The following is a 21,090-nucleotide window of genomic DNA, read 5'->3' as shown; positions in this document are numbered from 1 at the left end:
GGTGTCTCGTCATCGGCATTTTGGATTAAGTTCCTACATTATGACACATGTTCCTTCCTTTTTTTTTTTTTAAAGGGAGTGTAACTAATTAAGTGTATTAAACCAAGGTTGTATGCAATTTTCCAACGTTTCTGATGCTGTAATAAGCTGCGCTTTGAGGGTTCATTAATAGACTGCTGCTAGTTAAACAGGAAAAACAAGAAATCTGACCTCACTGTAGTATTTAAGTGCATTTATTGACCGATTTTAAGCTGTTATAGCAAGTTTGTTTGCTAAGGGCTGTGGGCCCCTTAGCTTCTGGGGTGGACAATGACGAGCCACACAAGTCTGTGGCACGTTCCAGGCTTGGATCGGGGGTTTGGGCTGGCTCTGAGCTGGAGGCTGGTACATTCTCCCTTGGTGCTGCTCAGCTTCCCTCCTCCTCCCAGAGCCCTTGTGGGGTCCGTACGCCAGAGGGAAAGCGGGACTGTTGGACCAGGCATCTTTTAGTTCTTTGCTCTTTGGTGTTGCAGGTAACAGTGTTCAATAAAGAGAATAAACCCCTTTGGACCTGCCCTGCCTCCTGAAGGATTCTGCATGTTGCAAATCTTTGGAAAGATCTGCATCTCCAGCCTCGTAACGCTGAGGAGGGAGGACTGAGAAGGCCGTTATATATCAGTGCCAAGGCAAGTTACGGCTGCATCTCTCTGCTAGTAAATCTACCTTTGATACCGCGATGCTGAGACTGGCACGCACTTAAGGCTAATACATTCTTATCCCCATCCCATCTGTATTAGAAATTAAGGCAGAAACATGAAGACCGTTACCACGCTGTAACCTTAAGAACAGTTTCTCACTTCATAGCAGCACTCAGCAGGCACTGGTGCGTTCAGCCATGATTCATTAGCGCTGAACTTTGGTGCTGGCCTTGGCCGGTTTTGTCTGGATTCAGTTAAAGTTAACTTGTTCCACTGGCAGGAAGGATTGCTGAGCGGTTGTGTTATCTCTCTGGAAATCTTAAGTAGGAAGCTGAACACGATTGAGAACAGTTGCCTGATAGAGGAGACAGAAAATGCGTTCTGCAGGAGACAGGAGGGATGGAAGTCGGTCCTGGACCAGACGGACACGGCCCTCCCTGGCGGAGGAGAAACCCAAGAAGCTGAGTTAGCAAGAGGTGGAACTAGACATTACTGTATATGATTTCAAACTGAATTTGTGTGATGCCCCTTGAATTCACTTCTAATCTAAGTCACCATAATGTTAAACTAAATCGGCTGCGTTTTTTGCAAAAGTTTTGGCACGCTCAGGGCTTTGCGGAGTTGTTGCTTATCGGCATTCTGAATACCGTAACGCCAGCCGTAGTGACGCAGGTAAATGAAGCCTCTGAAACTTCATTGTTATAAACCAGCTGCAAATCTGACCCAGAGGAGATACGGATTCTATTCAAGGAGTCTGCAATGCAAATTTATGCAGATGACTGTCATTAGTCTACTGTATGTTTGCTTGAAACAGCAGGGTAGGGAAGAGACAGCTACTCTGTAGAGAATAGGCCATAGAAATTGCAGATTTGTGCCCAGACTGCCATCTTAGGAAAAGTATTAGAGCACAAGCGATGCTTGCCTCTCAATTCTTTTGATAGATTGCAGAAAAGTAGAAGTGTAAAGGCTGTTTCATCACCAGCCACCACCCCCTTGGCTCCCATCTCGTGGCATTTATTAACAAATATTTCTGCCTGCGAGTTCCCAGAAGCAAAGCTCTGTGGCCAGGTGTGCACAGAACCAGGAGCAGGCAGGGTTCTTCTGTCACAGCCCTAATCTGAGGACCACATTGATACACTCAGGGTAAGATCACTGCCTGCGTCTTGCGTGTCACTTTCTAGTAGCAGGAGTTCCCAGGAGTGCATTTGTCTGGGTGAGCCAGAACACCTGGGAAAGCCTGTGCAAGCACAACTGATAGTATTGCTCTGTACTGCATGCACGTCTTTTTACACTGACTTCATTTTTGTGGCCTGCTAAAGATCTCTCCCAGCTCTCTGGGATTACTATCACGTTTCAGGTGACAGTGACAGCAGGTGAGCTGGTTTCTATGCAACTGAGGCAGAGGATGGAGTAGAACAGGAGTTGAAAATAACCTGCATTCTGCTGCAAGTACAGGCGGGTTAGCAGCAGCAGAGGCTTCTGGGAGAAAAATGAGGACTTCAGACATCTACTGGTGGCTTTTATTATACATAGTGGTGGTGGGATGCAGGATAAAATGCAGGGTCCAAAGATACCTGTGCTGCATGCAAAAATCCCTTTCCACTTTTACAAAGATCCTCTTGTCAAGGCTGCCTTAAAGGGGCTGTAGTTGTTGGATCAGTTATCAGAGAAACGCTAAAGGTTTGGGGTCAAATTAGTTTCTGCTGTAAATCCTCTGGTTGCTTCATTCTTACTGCAAAGTAAACCTTGAGCCTTTTTGAGAAAAAAAAAGGTGGGGGGGGAACTGCTGGGCTCCCAAATGTAGCATATTTCTCATCAGTTCTCATGTGCTGAAAGGATGGGATTTTCTGTGAACTTTTCCCAAACAGTCTTGCACTTTTTTTTCTCTTTGAGAGGGGGTGGAGTTGTGCCTAAAAAAACAAACCCAACCTGTCGTTCTCAGCTCTGCCAACCTGTCAGTCCAGCCATGCAAGAGAGGGAGAGAGGCAGAGGAAGGAGGGAGTGAAGCAGAGGTTCTTTCAGATCTCAGCAGACATTAAGGTAAAGCCCAATTCTCATTTCCTTAATTACGCCTGCCTCTCTGTGTGTACATGAAAACAGAAATTCTATTACCTTAGAGAGTTTTAAACGAACTGAACAACCTGTATGGGAATAAACTGTGTATCTTGTTCAACTGGAAGTGTGTTTTGCCTGTAAACTGGCAGCTCGTTAGTTGTTGTTTGGAAACACAGCTTCTCTCTCTGAAATTCAGGAGGAGAGTTTGTGTTCATTTCAATATTAAAAAGAGGTAGAGCTTCAGTGCTTGTATGAATAAATGTTTGGGAAGGATATTAAGCTGTGTATTTCAGGGCTGAAGCCAGCCTCTAGTTACTGAAGATCAGGGTAAGAACTTGTTAGAGGAGGGAAATTCCTCCAAAGCTGCCTGTTGCAGGGTCTTACACCTTCTGGAGCATTTGGTAGGAGCCACTGGTGGAGACAGGATATGAGACCAGACAGACTGTGGGTCCGATCCAGTTTGGCAGTTCCTCCATTCCTGTCTGTCCATTTCTGGTGGGGTTTATTCCACTTGTCATTACCAGAGGAGGAACAAAGGTAAGGTGCAGCACAACTGCCCGCATGAATTCTTGAGTGAGGAGGGCAGACCAGCAGAGACACTTTCAGCTCATACCAGAGGAAATTGAAGGTTACAGACTGTGAGAAATGTTGGCTGAAATGAGGGTGAGTCAGAAGAATCATTCTGCCCCAGAACGTGCCTTGTGAGTCTGGTCTGGGCAACCAGTTTGTTAGAATGATTGTAATAGAGGGAGCCTGGTAGTGAAGGCCTGAAATACAAGAAAGGACACGATTTTGTTACATCTGAATATCTGTGCGTGAGGACCTGTGTGAATGTGTACTTGTGCACAAACACATATAAGGAGTCTGCTGAGAGATTCTGACCTCTAGTATGCCATGGAAATCCACAAACAAAGGTAAGAAAGGAACAATTATGTTAATCCACCTTAGAGGTCCTCCCTATTTCTATATTTCTGAATCCATTTTAAACTGTCCTGAAGACTCTCTAATGTCTTTCCAAGTAGGCTGAGGCTCTAGGAAGGTCACGTAGAAGGTCAACAGGTAGACAGGATTTCCTTGCTGTACATTTAGGGTTTTCGTGCCTCCTGCCAAGGTGTGCCTGCTGGAGATCACCTGTCTAGTAATACTAACCTGACAAAACAAGTTGGAAGGTGGCAGAGAAAGACAACACAGTCGTCACGTTGCTCAGTGCATGGGTTGCAATGCCCTTGCCAGGGGTTTGGTTACACACATACTGGCCACTGCGTCTTCCTTGTTGTTAAACTTCCTCAAATACTGGTGCCCGTGCCGTAGTTTCGGATGGAAGCAGCAGCCACAGCAGAGCTCTGAGCCCGGGAAGAAGACAGAGATGATCCAGGGTAGAGAGGGGTGGTCTGGGAGGTCGTCTGTCCATACGACCGTTCCTATAAAAAACCTTGAATTACATCACTTTCCTTTCTTCTGGTAGCGTGGTCTCCTGGGAGCATTGAGCTGGTGTTTCTTATTACCCCTGACTCATTCCCCGTGGGGATGCTGATACAGAGTGAGACTATAAGCTTTTAATACACAAAAGAAATTATTTTCTAGAGAGTGTTTTTTGTATTATTATTATAAGCTTTCCTGCCAGAACCAGAATGGAGAGGGAAGTGCTTTTTCAAGTGACCATGGGAGCTGGAGAAGAGGAAGTAAATGCTTCACTTTTGATGGGGATAAACATTCCTACTGCTAGTTACAGTAACACAAATTAGTCACTGAAAGAAGGAAAGGAAGAAAATTCTTCAGCTTTCATGATCTGCAAAGACTTCACTAACTAACCTCAGCACTTCTACATCTTTCCTTTTCTTTACATGATTTAAAGCAATGCAAAGTAGTCTTGGGGCATCTACACGACGCATTCCATAATGCTGATGGGCATTTCTGAAATGGGGGCATACATTCTGGTGCACTTGTTTCATTGCTGCTTTTGAAAAGGTGTGAATGTCCTGATTGGTGCTACTAAGTCAGCCAAGCTCCCTGGAGATCAGACAATTGATCTATGTACTGTCAAACACCAGATTACGGTACATGCTGATAAATGGTTCAGCACTGCTGAGCAAATGTCACTTGATCAATGAGAGTTAACCAGCTGCAAACTCGCTAAATTCAGGCAATGTCCAGGCAATCCATATTTTAGACTGGCTTCGTTAATGTAGCTGTAACAACTCCGCACTGCAACAGGAGGGAAGAAGTGTCAGAAATACAAGTCAAGTTCTCAAGATTTCTATATCTGTCATTCTGGAGTCAGGAAAAGCAGGGACCGATGTATTGGTAATTTGTTTTCTAAAGAAACTAAGAAATAAGCTTTTGCAAAGGAAGTGTTACCAGACTAAAAGGTTGAAATCTGAGAAATCCTTCTGCCAGAAGAGGGTCTGAGTGGTTCTTGGAAATATCCGTTGGAAAAGAAAGTTTCTGCCTTTCAACAGGCCACTGCTAATTTAGCTCTCTCGTGTTCTCCAATGTGAATAAGAGGCTCTAGACTGGCTGATGCCTTGTCCTTCTTTCTTTCTTTTATTAGTTACCTTTCTTGCCTGATACTTTATTCTCACCATGAGCTTTTGGTGAGAATGTTTGGTAACAGAACATCCATTTCCAGTAACCTATTGTGCAGTTAAAATGCCACAGGAGAAATACAAAGAAGCCAAACAACCAAAACCAACCTCAGGTTTCTTCTCTGTTTGCTTTTTTGAATTGGGATAAGAGCTTGATTTGATTCTTCATCTTTTCATCTGGTGTTGTAAAAGCAGGTCAGTTGTCCGTCCTGCCTGGCAGGCAGCAATGCTGTAACCCAAGAAGCCGTTGTGCTGCTTTTCACAAGGAACTGTTCGTTTTTTGGAGTTTGCACTCAGATAGTAGCACTGCTTCCTCCTTTTAAAGCAGTTAAATTTGTGTTTTGAGAGTGCAGACAGGGAAGAATATGCGTCAGCTCCTCAAATGTTATTTGTGGTGACACGCTGGATCAGAGAACTGGAAGAGTGGGGAGTGTTTCAGCCCTTCGCTTCCTGTGGAAAGATTCAGCTGAGGAAGCATTGAATTTTTGGTTTCTCTCTGCTGTCAACATGGCAGAGGGTAGTAGGTCAATACCAGCCTGAGAAGTTCTAAGAACTGACATTTGATAAAAATCAACAGTCCGAGAAGCAAACTGAATAGAGACAATTTCAATGGACAACCATTTTTCAGATGAGTTTTCCTGCACCCCAAAGGAAAACCACACACTAGGTGGTGTGAAATGTAGACTCAGCTGGGTAAGAGAGTAAAACTAGCCGGAGATTTTCCACGTATAAGAACTAAAGGCATCTCCATTCCTGAGGCAACTTCGAACACGAAGGATCGCCAGGTCTTTTTAAAATGTTCTCTCTCAAACTATTTTCAGTTGGCACCCAATTCTGTGCACACCAAGGGGAGGGCATTGACTCTGTGTTGCAGGACCAGCATCACCAGTTGTTTCTTTACAAAGCTGCATCCCAGCAGGGATCAGACCCGAAGAAACTTTACTGGCCTGATTTCTGACATGACCAGGTGGCCCAATTTGCTGTCCAAGAGATGCTGATCCTGAGCAGCTATGGGAGAACAAGCACATTTTCTAACTAGCATTCTCCCACTCAAAGATAGCTCAAATGAAGACAAATCTGAGCCATGGAGATATTCTTTAATACATATAAAAGTAGATGCCATAAAACACAGCCTACTTTCCACCAGAAATCTCAGTAGGGAGATTAAAAATGTCTATTTCCACTCACAAGCCTTAACCAGCTGTTTGACTGCTAATGAAAATCCTTTTAGTTTTCCACAACTAAGTAAGAACTCTTTCCAGGAGTGGCCTGTGGTGAGATTCCTACTGTACTCTTGCTTGTGATAAACTAAAAATATTAATTTCTTCATTGCATTTTGTCACCACAGCGAGCTATTCCCCAAAGGAGCGAGACAATTGATGCCTCATGCAAAAAACCCTCAAACAACTTCTATAAGTTTCTGTTATTCAGGTCTCAGAAAGATTTGATTTAGACTGTTTCAGTGGGAATAAATAATTAGTGCTTCGCTTTATCTACGTGAGTCTGCTCAAGCCCAGTTAAATGATTGGTGCAGCCGAGTTTTGGGTTGAGGTGCAGTTTCCCTGGTAACAATCAAGAGTGAAATCAGAACCTTTTGAACCGCCAGTGGAATGTGGTTCTACTTGGATGACAATAGGTCACAGCATTTTAATGGGTAAAAACGTAATCCAGTACAATAAGATTTATTGCCACTATGTCATCAGATTGACACTATTCCTGCAAATTCTTTAGCTTGTGACAGACTTCAATTGAAATCTGTTTAGTGGAAAAACTTGTAAAGTGCCATTAATCATTTTGTTTTCCAAATCAACCAAAGAGTCTGTGTGTCTCAGGGGGTTAGAAAGAAAATCTTCCAAGCGAGTGAAATTCAACCTCTCTGCACAAAGCCCTAATGAAGGGCTGTTCTGGACACAATAAATGGTTCTAAGAACTAAAGGTTCATTTCTGCAGGGTGCTGAGTGCTCTGGTCCAAGTCTATTGGAGAACTTCCGCACTTGCTTAATTTTACACTAACAAAATAGTTTCCAGTGATTTCTAGGACGGTTATTCATGCTCTTAAACCTGATTGTATTTGCTGACAGACAAGACCTCGCAGGATTAAGTCCTAAACCAACACTGCAAGAAAAGATTCCCTGTTCCGTACGGCAAGGGCATGGGGCAATATTTCATCCCTTCTGCTGACAATTTTCCAACTTCTGCAATAACAAGCCTTTTATTCTGAAAGATCCCGAAGTGCTGTCTAAGCTAATAAAACGCAGCCGCCGCTCGGAACAGCACCGCGAAAGATCAGGACAGGAGAATGTGGCGCCTGCAGTTTGGAGGAGATGGCAGGTTAGGGTGCCCAAGTCTGCCCCGAAGCCAAAAATGTAGAAGACTTGACATCCTTTGGGGTGGCAGTAAGGGACCTCTGTCACACACACACCTCTAGAGCCGTCTGGTTTGGTGACAAGATAGCAGAAATGACCCTTAACGTTCATTGTTGGTGGGTACCTCGTTGAAACTTGTACCAGTTTTCTTTGCGAGTAGATGGATGTCATTGCCATTCATTTCCCTTTAATATGAAAAGCAGATTCTCCTGGGTCATGTGCCTGGTACCGTGCGTATCCTTTCATTGTTGATAGGAGGCTTTGACAACAATAAAACTTCAAGCTAGCAAGTTTTCCTCTCTTTGGAATGATTATGTAGTTATGAAGAACAATTGAGCCAGACAATGACACAACCTGTTTCTTGTCTTCCTCAATGGGAAATGGGCTTTGAGTTTTGTGAGGATGTTCATAAACAGCCAAGAGTGTGTAAGGCAAAGAATGACCTCAAAGCTGAGTTTTACACAGGAGAACAAAGGGATCTCAAGTCCTGATTTGAAAAACACCCGAAGACCAAACCAATGGCATAATATCATAATTATCAACACGCGTCATAATGTTGCTGGAACCTACTGGCCGCTTCTGCCTTTAAACACAAGTAAACACAAGCTCCTCTCCTAATTGCTCTGCAGCTGTCAAGCTTCGTCAAGGCTGTTTGTGCTGGCAGTAGCTGGAGATAACTTCATCTACCGAGCATTCATGTGGACTGGAGATGCATCCTTGCTTCTTTCCGCGGGATGTTTTGTGACATTATTGTTTTCACATTGCTTTCCCTTTGTTACAGTACTTCTGGCTCCCTTCCAGAACCTTTTTGGTTACTTTTTAGCCTCCTTAAGCTGGACTTTCTCTCCTGAGCTTAATCAGCATTGCAGTTGCTCCCGGCCTAAGACACCCTTGCTTTTTCTGTGGGAAACACCACTTGGTGTTTTTCACAGGCTTCATTCCCAGAAGATCTTTTTGGGATGAAGTGAATACAGCTTAGCACTACACAGAATGTTCCTGAGGAAGAATGCCACCGATCCAAGCTCATGTGATCCAGAGCTTGTCAGGCCTTGAGAGTGATTTGAGGTTTAATTAATCACCTACAGATTTGGGTGACTTCTGAGTGACTCTGGCTTTGTGGCAGGAGAAAGTGATGCTTTTACAAAAACAGGAGTAAAAATGTCCCAGGGAAAATATAGGATGAAATATCTCCCACTTAGGCTGGGTATATCACTTTGGAACTTAATTTTTTTGGCCAATCACTTATCTAATTCAGAGTGGATTGGGTGACAATGAAAGTAAGAGCAATTCTGTTCAGGCACGCTGCTGTCTCCAGTGACAGCACCCCTGGAAAGTTAATGTCTACTAAACAAGAGAGACATTTATTTCCCAGGTCCGCAGCACCTATGAAGAAAACCAGCAAAGTTGTTTCTCCAAACAATCTTTGGGAATTGCTTTGGCAATAAAATCAACTCCACTGTAGTTCAGATATCTTTTTGAGTGAGTGTTGACATCTGTAATACAGCAGATTTTTATTTGATGTGTTTTTGTTAACATCGTCCTGATAAGATCTGCTCGCTTGTTCACCGTGTTTGCCTTTGAGAAGGGAAACAGGGAGAGCGCAGCTGACTGAGCAGCTTCATGACAAACGTCTTGAAATGAGCCGAACCACCCGTAAGTGGCTCATTCGGGCAAGAGGTTCTGCTGAGGGAAAATCCCCAACGCAAAGATCAGCCATGGAGGCCAGACTGTAAAGAATGTATTGACTTACCCTGAGACAACTGGGGGATCTGCTGATTGAATAAATTCATTACAATGGCATTGAGAAACCAGTTTGTTGCATTCCTGCAGTGATTCACTGTAAAGCCTTCAACAAATATTTTACCTCTCTGCCTCCAATCTCAGGAAGATTTTGAAGCAGGCTTATGTTCATTCTTATTATGTACTTATAGTTAAGCATATGCACAGATGCTTTTCTTAAATTTGAACCCAATGGTGGGAGAGAAGAGACGAGCTTTAAGAGGAGATTCTGCTTTTTTTTCATATTTCTTAGAATACTAATCACTGTGTCCAGATCTCACTCAGGTGGTCAGGAATAAGCTGTGGGACAGTTGCAAGAGACTGAAGAAGAGGTTATGCAACCCGCACACTGAGGTAAAAATAAAACTCTTAAATGTATGGTCCAAACACACACACGATTTTCCAGTTCCACGTTATTTTAATTATCTGACTTGCAAAACACCAACATACTGTAAATTAGACTGCTAAGCTTGGGAAGAGAACGACAGCTGAAAACAAGAGTGGCCAACATCATGCTGTGCGTAAGTCCTGAAAAAACAACCGCAGCGTTTCAGAGTAACCTGCCTTTCCAGATGAGCCGCGGCCGTGCCCGGGCTCACGAGGATCCCCGTGCGGAGGTTCAGCCGTCTGCTCTGCAAGGTTGGGAGTCATCTCTGAAAGAAGCAGCCCATTCCCAAATTTCCTGTAGGCTCCGGTGGAGTTAAGTAGCAATATGGAAAGTCAGCATTCTGCCAAAGTCTGTGAACCGAAGCAAATGAAGATTTTCTAAAGCCCGTGTTCCTTAGAAAGTATTGCTGTGATTCCAGCAAGCCCAGCCAGCTCTGAAGAGCGGGGATGGATCCTGCCCACGCTGATACTGAGAAACCCAACAGCTCCATCTGATCCAAACCCAGAAATCAAAGACAAGCCCTTCACTGACTTCAGTAGGGTTTGGATCAGGCCTCTGATCTCTGAAACCGTTTAATAGATTTCACAGGCTTTTAAAAAGATGTGACATGTATAGCCCAGCAAATATGGCAGCGTGTTTTGGTTTGGATGAAGAACCTGAAACTGGAGATGCCCTGGAGGACTGGGGGCCGTGGCTGAGCAGCTCCGGTCATGGGAGCTACATGGGATCCTCCACCAGACCTGAGAGAAAATCATGTTTAGACATATCAGATGTATCTGTATTCACAAATGAGAGCCATACAAAGCTGCTCAGAAGAGCAAGTAGTCGTTCTTGACCTTATTAATGGTTGATAAATGGATCTGTTGAAGCACAGGATTTGATGGCCTGGTTTCTCTGACTGCGTGTGTTAATGTCAGTCACAGAAAACTCTGGTGCTTTTCCTAAAACAAAAAAGCATCAATACATTGTTTGACTTGATCCTTTGCTAATACTTATCTCAAACTTTTTGCTTTGGGCATCAGTCTGGAAAACCTGAGACAGCAAGTTTTTTGAGGTATTTCCTAAAAGATTAGGACATAGTGGATGTGATTCATTTTACGTATTTACATGTTTCATTTTGTTTGTTTGTTTTTTCCTCCTCCCTTTCATTTCTTAAAGAATGCAGCGCAAAATGATATTTTCACTGTTAGACCCTACTTCAGTTTTGGAAAATGTAAAGTCTTTGGTGACTTAATTGGCATTTGAGATATTTTATTAAGTGGACTGCAACAGCTTCTGGGTATTGTGGAATTCCTGCTGAGGTCAGTAGCCCAAAGTTGAGATCGGCAGAAACTTGTAAGTGTTCCCGTTTGACCTTGGAAGTTAATAACTGGTGTCAAGCTACATCTTAGGAAACTTTTTGCTGGGGTAGAGGAAAAAAGAAAATCAGAGATGCTCAGGCTTCCTACTCACATCTTACTTCTCTCATCTGTTGAACAGAGCTCACTCACGCTGTTAACTTGGGGTTCTGTTTTATTCTATTCTGTTCCGTATATGAAATACAATAGCGAGGCGTCTGATCCAAACTCCGCTGACACCAGCACAGGGCGTTCCATTGTCAGAGCCGCAGCCTTTGGAGCTGGCAGGATTCAGACTTGCACAGGCAATGTAAGGCGGTCTCTGATCTTCACATAACCCTTTGGGGAAAGCCACGTAAGTTTTCCCTCTCTGAGCTGTTTTTGCAACGTGTGCACACACAGGGAGACACAGAACCGGGGAGCACCGAGGTACATGGGACAGCAGGAGCTCACTGGGGTGCCCCAGAAGAACAGCCCTTTATCTCCTCGCCTTTCTTATTCTACTGACATACTGGAATAAAGAGCACAAGTGGGAAGACAGTCACTCCACATTCTTATGTCGCAGTGCCTTTCCCTGGATATTTGGTTTAGAATGTACTCCAGAAAACAGGAAGAAAAGGAGTACGCGTTCTGCCTCAGGAAGCAGAACTGCACAGCGTGACGTAAAGGAAACGGCTCCCGAGACTGGAAGAACCCTTTTAGAATATCAGCTCTTGCCCACCCCCAAAATCTTACATTTTTAATAATCTGTTGTGTTTTGAGAAGAGATATAACAGCACTGAATTGCGGCAAAAACAGAGCCGAGGGTGTTGGCTCTGTTAAACGAAAGTGGTCAGCATTATCTAATCTGATTCTATCATTGTTCATGACCTGCCACTTACCTATTGTTTAATACATTATTATATTACATCATGTCTATTAAGAGCTGCAACAAACTGTTCTACTGTTCCCTGCCAGCCAGATCTGGTGGAAAAGTTCCTTGAAGAATTTTTCTGTGCCTCCGTAGGCTGAATGTAACCCCTAAGGTTCAATGTGGGGAGAAATCCCGCTGCACACATCCATCTGCAGAACTATTGACATGAACCTGCAGCGTCGCTGCAGCCGTCAGTGTGTCAGGGGAGGAGGAAATGATAATTAGCGCTGACACTTGCGTTCGATTGCCTCACAGCCAACTTGTGTTTAAACCCGGGGGATTCCACCTGCTGAAGTGCAGAATAGGTTGGCTACTGGTTTCCACAGGGAGAAGACTGGTTATAAAATGCATCTTTTCAGCTGTTCTGAGTCTGTGTGTCTGGTAGATTTTCAGGTGTAGGATGTGCACCAGATATACCATTTTTAAGAACTGAGGCTACAGGGGCTTGAGCAGAGTCAGAGACTCTTTGGTCCTACCAGCTCAATACCACAATGCAAAGGGCTCGGAGCCGATGATCAGAGAACGGGAAGGAGGAATTTTCCGGCAGGAGGAGAAGACAATGGCCACGGGTGGATTCAGCAGCTCCATCCAGGTGTGGGCCGTGCTGGACACACACCAGGCTCACCTGGGAGGGCTGGCTCAGGTGTTTCTATGGTTATTCTCCCCCCTGGGACAGCAGCTGCTGAGAAACGAGGGTTAAAAAGAGGAGGAGAGTCCTGAGAGTCAACAGTTGGAGGTTTCGCCTCTGCCAAATTGTCTGAGACAAAGAATGGCAGGGAGGCCCGACATCAGGAGTTTCAAGTTGCCAGCACTTTCCATTTCTCATGGTATTTCAGTGTTTCCACTGCTTGTTCCTGGCTAAAACCAAGCAGTGCATACAGTGCAAATAAATTAAAATAGACGTTTGCAGCTTTGTACAGATTTGGGGAGCTGCTCGGAGTGGTGAGCAGGGGGCTGGGTCACTTAAACCTGTCCTGTGGCTCTGAAATGGGGAACCAGCCTTCAGCAAGGAGCAATTTGAGAGTCTGTCATCTCAAACTTAAGGGGCCAAACTGATTTCCTTTTTTTGGGGGTTGTTTTAAGGAGATCTGGTTTCACTTAGATGAATTAAATGTCAATATATCTGTTACTGTGAGTTGTTTCAGCGTAGATTACAGCACCGTTGCATGACTCTGTGCAAAAGTCTCCTTTTCCTCCAGCTCTGAGCTAAGCCTATCCAAAGTTTTATTTCTGTATTTGCAATCTTCTCTTTTGCTGCTGCAAGACCTGCACACGCACGGGGATGGAGAGGAAAGTGCTCCGTGCATGGTGACCCCTGCAGAACCGAGTCCCAGTGCAGCCCTACCAACCTCTGCTGTTCTCTGACATCTAAGCTCAAGTGATCTGCACAACGAAGCTTTTCTTTTAAGGGGCAAGCTGAGCCATTTAAAAGCTTTGCTCCGATGCCTTTAAAGATATTACTGTGCATGTAAGAAAGTTCTGTGACTGAAGTTCCTGACTGGGCTGTGTTAGGTCCTTTTGCAAAGAAGAATTAAAGGAAAGAAGGAAGGGAAGAAAGAAGGAAGAGTCTCAATGCTGTCCTATAATAGACTTAATTAGATTTTGTGGGTGGTGTTTGGTTTGGTTTTTTTTTAAGGAACAAGTATTTGATTCAGTTCCAAAGCAGCTCAAAAGGTTCCTACTTGTCACATTTCTGGTCTCGGAGCTGAACGTCTTCCAGGGTTACACAACAATGACTAAAACTGGAAACCTTTCAGACCATTTCCAGAATGAAGCAGGAAACTGAGGTGATTGCTAAACTGAGGCTGGAGAAATCCACTTCCATGTGTGTGGGGTTAGGGTGAGAGTACCCAATTTCATGGGGAGCTTTCAAGTTGTTTTCTTTTTGATTTAATCTCAGAACAGAATTATGCTGGAACCAAGATCTTCACATTGTTTTGCTTAATGTTTTACAAACAGGCTGTTGACTGAAGTTGTCACTGAACAAAAATTCACCCCTACTTGTTTACATAAGGGGAAAATGTAGTCATAAATTGGGTGTAGCAACAACTTGGTAGGTATTAGGTTAAGGTGCAATGTAGAGATTATCCTCATAAAACACTGAGCCCTACACTCAAAATACCAAGATTAAATTGACGATTACATTTAGTGAAACTCTTTAAAAGGCTGAACTCAGTGCTTAAGGCTCTTCAGTGTTGTTCTGGGCCAGCTGATGAAAATCAAGAGCTCAGGTTCCTCTCGTAGAGCTGCTCTATTCAAGAGGAACTAGATGCAGGTGATAAATACGATAAAAAGCCTTGTTTCTGCTAGTGTTTGCTCTGTGGTAGCTCTTTGCTGGATAGAAGTGTTTGGTTTGTTCCTCTTCTGCCACTGCACTGCTTTATGGCCCTTGAAATACAGGAATTTCCTTACCTTTGTCCCATATCTAACTGGGGGGACACTTTCAAAGGTATGAACACAGGTCTCTGGAGCAATTCTGTGTCTCCCTGTATCCAGCACAGTAAGATCCTAGGCTTGGCTTAGATAATTAAGAATATACACTGATTTTCTGAACTCTGAGTCTGATACATACACGCTTCAAAAGAACTTCTGAACCCTCTCCGAAATCATTGAGATTTCTCTATTCCTGCCATCCTGCCTGGCTTCACTGCTCCCTTTTTAGCTCTCATAAGTTCTTACTTGGGGAGGGAAATATGTTTTTAAGAATAGTTAGCAAAAGTACTGCAAATTTCAGCACAGCTCCTCCTCTGAACAGTTTGCAAGAGGAGGCTCATGATGTGTACAGACTTGCCCAGAAATAAAGGGAAAAACCACAGAAAGTAAAAGCAAGACACAAAAGGGCGACAGTTTGTGTGCGAGTGTTAGAGGAAGGTGAAAACACTTCTGGCAACATCTGAGAATCATTTGCAGCAACCAATTCATAAGCTTTAGTGAGTAGAGAATGTTTTTAAATCCTCCCCCACCCCCTTTGTTAATCTTTACCAGGTAGCGGGACCTTTAATGTGATTCATATGGTTTTCTTAGGGGTGTGTAAAAGATTTCCATTTTGCAAAGGAAGGTTTTTGAAATGGCTCTAAGATTTGAGTTGGTAAGTCTGTGGCCTTCTCCCCTTTAAAATTTGGTCGTCATAATAGTCTTCAGAATGTTCTGCGTGTCTGAGCAGAGCGAGCGATGAACATCTGGCTTCACAGCCTCGCCGCCTCTCGTTGGGAATAGGAAAAGCACGTGCCTGCTTAAAAGTGTCCCCATGAATGAAGTGCAGATTGTAATTCAGACTTACATAATTCCGAAACGTTGGCGGATGGTTTTTGAGACTTAAATGTTTTTTCTGAGCGACATCAGACAGTGTAAAAGAGTTATTAATTATGATGCATGATTGTTATTGCACTCGAGAGACTGGAAGAGGTAGCCTGGAAAAGCGCAGATTTGGCTTTACCTTTAAGCACACCCCAAATACTGGGCAGCGTTTTGAGATGTTTTTGAGTGGCTGAGGAGGCTTTTTCCTAAGCCTTTCAAGCACATTTGGGATTTTAGGTCATCTGGGGCACGTCTCCACTGTGCGATGCCAAATGGCTCGGAGCAATCCAATTTTCAACACGACGGAGAAAGATTAACGCAGATCCTGAGAGCAACGTATGTCTGTTAGCATTCCCTGCACTGATTCTTTTTTTACCCCGTCCAGCTTTACGGCTAGATCATTCGGCTGTGGTTTAGAAAGCTCTGTGTCACGTTCCCTTTCTTATTACAGACAGACTTCGGATTGTTTGGCAAAATCCAATCTAGCATCTTACTACATGGCTTCATCTATACCAGTCAAAAACCCGTCGCGGGCATCCGTGAGCATATAAATGTTGCTACAATCTGTACTTAGGAGAGACCCTGAGTAAAGTCAGAGTTGTCGCGCAGGATCCGTCATGGTCGCAGTTGTGTCCCGTGTGTGACAGGCTACCGGAAAATCAGGGTTTTGCATGTGTGACAGTCCGGGATTCTTCCCAGCACCAGCGCAATCCCAAGGTGGTGCCAGCAAAACACCATTTCTGAAATATGATGATTTGCTGATGGCAAGAGCAGAGAGTGGAATCAACTCAGTAGCCTCTGATTCATGAACTGTTTAGTCCCTTGTAGAGTCCCAGGATGTTTGTGAGTGTTTTCACAGAGCTCTAGCTTGAATCAGTCAATAAGGAAAACAGTATAAGCTTAAATATGTTTTTTATTTAAGATTATATTGGCTCCTGATTACAATTTGCTTCATTTTCACACCTCACATTATGAGGTTCTTAAAAAAAAAATAATAACTCAACAGTTTCCAGTTTTTGTTTGTTGTTAAATATGACTTATAAAATGTTAAGTCAAAAGTCTTCAATAGACTGGGCTACACTGTTTGTTTAAAGCTATGAGTAAAGCAAGTCATATGAATGTTTCCAAAGACTGTATTCCAAGAAGTATTTTTGGAAACATTAATGTTGTGTTTTTTAATGAAGGCCACATTCTGAGGCTACGACACCATATGTCACATCCATTTCTGTACCGAATTAAAAAAAAAAAAAAAAGAAAAAAGAAATGGAAACTATGTTTGGCTTTTAAGTGTTTTTGGAATAGTGTCTGTGCATGCTTGTCATTGTTCCTTGGATGGGAGCAGAGTTCTCGCTCTGTTAATCTAGTCCATCCAATATATATTACGCTCTGTGGGCCTGACCGTGAAGTGTGTGCAGTCACTTAAGCTCAGGTGAAGTGAATGAAGAGCTGAGGAAAAAAAACTACCACTTCTTTTTTAAAAACTCCTTTTCCATGAATCTGTTGGCTTCATTGTGAACCTACAGCTGAACTTCTGTCAGCTGAACCCTGCCGAAAAATGAGAAAAGTAGTTGTCATTTTTCCACCGAAAGCTTAGAATTTTTGGAAGAATAATGACTGTTTTCCCTGCAAAATATTGGCTTTTTTCCTTCAGAAGTATCTGTTAGAAGCTTGGCATTTGGCAAAAGTTTGTGATGGTTCTCGCTGTGTCCCCCTGTCCCTTCCAACTTGTTGAATTTGGTGTGTAAGCAGTTGGGATGTGGCAGAAGGAGCTGGAGACCTGCAGGAAAAAGCATTTGCCTTTTCCAGTGCCGTATCCTACCAGTAATTCATGAGCATCCTGTAACTGATTACTTCAGCTGAGTCTTTCCTTTTTTATTGGATTCCAGTTGATGAGGTCTCAGTTTCTACCATAAGTTCTTGTTATTAGTCGCTGAACGTATAGCCTGGCGCTCCGGGAGCTCATCTGGTTGCAATCTGCGCAGACATCCGAATTCACAGCGCTTCCTAAATTTGTGTCATCCACAAATTTTATTAACATACTGCATGTTTGTTTCAAACTCATTAATAAAAGTTTAAATACTTTCTGGCAGCTGGATTTTTTGGGGGGTGTTGTTTTAAGGAGTGATTTGTGAGGCTTTCCAGGACCTCAGAGAGGTTTCTTTTTCACTTGAAATGTAAATACCTACAAATTGAACAAATATGTCTCTGTAGCACTAGCCCGGTAAAGTTCAGTTCCACGACCAGGTTTTTCTGGGCAATAGTCAAACACAAATAATGATGAATGATTGTGTGGTTGATCCATTTTCTGGTTAAAACACATTAGCACTGAACTTGCCTGCCCATGCTACTGAAGCTGATGTCTGAATGAGGGTGTTTTCCTAGACATTTCTTCTAATGGAGGAAAACAAACAAACACGCAGCAAACAAATCATTAAATACTTCAAATATTTAGCTGACTTTAAGAGGGTTCGTGCCATTCGTCTGATCCTTCATGAGAGCCCGTTTGAATGCTACTTCACCAAGATATTAGAGAGATACTTACAGAGGGGTCACCACAAAGCCTTTTGATTTCTGGTTTCATCCTCATACCAAATTTGAGGATTGATATGGACATTTCTAACTGGTTGAATTTCTAGCTGCCTCCTATTTCCAGGCCTCAGTTTTTGGGCTGTTTTGTGTAATGAACATCAGAGTTCGTTCTCTTGGGAAAATTGCTCATGGCGGCCACAGAGTGTATGTATTTGGATTTGGTGTTACACAGTTCTGGCATAGGAAATTAAAGCAAAAATAAACTTTTTCTTTTATTTCATAGATTTCCAATGGGCAAAGAAAACAAGTAGCCCCTGGGACGGCCAGTGTGTTCTGTAAAGTGCTACCACGAGGCAGGTATGAGAAAGACGACTGAACACGGTGGTTGCTATAGGCCTGTAAACACCCAGGGAAATAAGCTCAGTTACCGAGGCACTTGTAAAGAAAGCCCTGAAACGGGGATGAGAAGACCACAGAAGCGTTTTCTCCACAAGGATGGCAGCTGCAACGTGTACTTCAAACACATCTTTGGGGAATGGGAGAGCTACGTGGTGGACATTTTTACCACGCTGGTGGACATCAAGTGGCGCCATATGTTTGTGATATTCTCCTTGTCCTATGTTCTTTCGTGGTTGTTCTTTGGACTGGTCTTCTGGCTGATAGCAATGCAACATGGAGATTTACTCAATGATGATGAAATAACTCCCTGTGTTGCAAATGTCCATAGCTTCACAGGAGCTTTCCTGTTCTCCCTGGAAACCCAAACGACCATCGGTTATGGTTATCGCTGTGTCACAGAAGAGTGCTCTGTCGCAATCCTCATGGTTATCCTACAGTCGGTATTAAGCTGCATTATTGACACTTTCATAATCGGAGCAGCCTTGGCGAAAATGGCCACGGCTCGAAAAAGAGCTCAAACCATTCGTTTCAGCTATTACGCTGTAGTCGGCTTAAGGGATGATAAATTCTGCCTGATGTGGCGTATTGGTGATTTCCGACCAAACCACATGGTCGAGGGCTCAGTCCGAGCTCAGCTCCTGCGCTACAGGGAAGACAAGGAGGGGAGAATGACCATGGAATACAAGGACTTGAAGCTGCTAAATGACCAGATTATCCTTGTTACACCAGTGACAGTCGTACATGAAATTGATAGTGAGAGCCCCTTGTATGGTCTAGACCGGAAAGCTCTGGCCAAGGACAACTTTGAAATCTTGGTCACGTTTGTCTACACAGGTGATTCAACAGGAACTTCCCATCAGTCAAGAAGCTCATATGTCCCCAGGGAGATTCTTTGGGGCCATAGGTTTAACGATGTCTTGCATGTAAAGAAAAAATACTACAAGGTGGATTGCTTACAGTTTGAAGAAACCACAGAAGTTTACGCCCCTCACTGCAGTGCCATGCAACTGGATCGGAAGGAGCAAGAATGGAGCCAAATCAGGAAAACACGGGAAAAAGAAACAGAGACATCAGCACTGGAGGTCAAGACATTTAATAAGAACCAAAAGTCATTTAGTGCGGTTGCTCTCATCACCAGTTGCGAAGATCCAGAAGACCCAGTGACAGCTGTCAATCAGCCTTCCGAAGAAGTTTCTTATCAGAAAGCAGCTGTGACCTTGAGTAGGCTATCAATAGAGTCCCAAATCTAGCTTTTTACAGCAATTAATATCGCTTCCAACAAATTCTCCCAGCGCAGCTTTTAGAATGTAAACAATGAACTCATATGCACAAGTATTTATATTGTAAACCTCGCTGACAGCGTGTACGGGGTAATACAGCGCTGAGCTGCTAGAAGGAGCTTCATTCTGCTTAACATGGGTATCAGTAACAGATAAAACCAGCGACTGTTTGGTTGACTAGACAGCTACTGCACTTGAGCAGACTTATTGTAAACTATTCCCCTGCAGGGACCAATGTTGGACGTAACCAGAGACAGACAGAGATCTGGGCAGGGAACAAAACCAACAGAGCGTGCCCTCGAGGGCAGAGTTTTTCAGATTTATTTGGGAGGCCGGTTCCCAGTCCCTCCGGGAGGCTCCAAAACTCCTCCACCATCACAACAACCCGTTGTGCTTCGGTTCCGATTGCACCTCTCAGGGTGAAGTCCCCGTCCTAGGGTCACATTGGTGGATCTACGGGGCTGTTCTTTGTAGGAGGGAGTGAAATCCCAGTTCCAAATCAGGTTGAGCCTCAGAGAGACGGTCACGTTTTTAGCGTGAGCTGTGCAATATTTTAAATCAAAATGTCTTTCATTTCAGAATGTCAGCCTGGCGTTTCTTTTGAGTATAGTATGCCTCTTTAGAAAGGCAAAGATCAATCTGGAGACCAGTGTGATTTTGTCAAAATGTAATATTTTTGTTCATCTGAAATGACTGTGTAAAAATGATCTTTCACAGAGAAATTCAACATGCTCAGCTGTCAGCTCAGTTTGGAAAAGAGGAAAATGTCCATGTTTTGAGGTTGTGTGTGACGTGGAAGTTCCATACTCTGCACATCTCTGTCATTACTCAATAAGCAATATCTCATCATGCTTTTTTTCCCCCTGATGATTACAGTTCATTTGCATTGTGTTTAATTATCATGCTAACATAAAAATAATTCTCTCTGAATTTGTGGTTGCCTTAAAAGGGATTTATCTCACCTGACCTCGGCCATCAGGCAATCGCGTGGTTACTGGAACTGTTCTTCTGTCTTCACAGGGGAGTTCATCCTGTCTTCCTCGGGCATTTTAGGGAGCTGAAGGCAATCGGATGTGTTTATCCTGGAAATGTTCATCCCTCTCCATTTATTGTTGAAGGAGATGACTGTTGTGGAAACGCTGGCTAATTTTAGCCTGCTAAAATTAGGCCTGACGAGTCATTCACATCATCCTGACTAATCAGAAATTTTTATGAGCTCATCACATTTAATGAAGAAAAATCACATGCTGAATCTTTTTTTCCTGAAATATACTCCATATTGTAGTAGTGCTGCATTATGCCAATGTATCTTGCTTTTCTCTTTTGCTCGCACTTATCTTTGGATATACGTGATCCCTTTAGGTAAAATGAAGCATATTAACAGGTCTGGGAGGAGGTGGCTATTCCAAAGCTCATTAATTAGCTTATTTTATGTCCGGAATCATCAGCAGCATCCAGAACTGCAGAAGAAAACATCTTCTTGTA

At 43.4% G+C, this 21,090-nt stretch overlaps 1 protein-coding gene across 1 annotated transcript; it reads left to right on the top strand.

Moving 5' to 3' along the window:
* Nucleotides 1-2,651: 2,651 nt before the first annotated feature.
* Nucleotides 2,652-19,575, top strand: KCNJ16 (potassium inwardly rectifying channel subfamily J member 16; the record flags this gene model as incomplete). Its single annotated transcript, XM_082067230.1, has 2 exons — nt 2,652-2,717; nt 18,210-19,575. Exon 2 carries the CDS (start codon nt 18,286-18,288, stop codon nt 19,573-19,575), a length of 1,290 nt encoding a protein of 429 aa, XP_081923356.1. The 5' UTR covers nt 2,652-2,717; nt 18,210-18,285.
* Nucleotides 19,576-21,090: the final 1,515 nt, after the last annotated feature.

This window comes from Streptopelia decaocto (genome assembly GCF_964273445.1).
Source record: "Streptopelia decaocto genome assembly, chromosome: 16".
Lineage (NCBI taxonomy): Eukaryota > Metazoa > Chordata > Aves > Columbiformes > Columbidae > Streptopelia > Streptopelia decaocto.
Note: the sequence above shows the minus strand (reverse complement) of the source record. Positions and strands in the feature narration are given on the sequence as shown.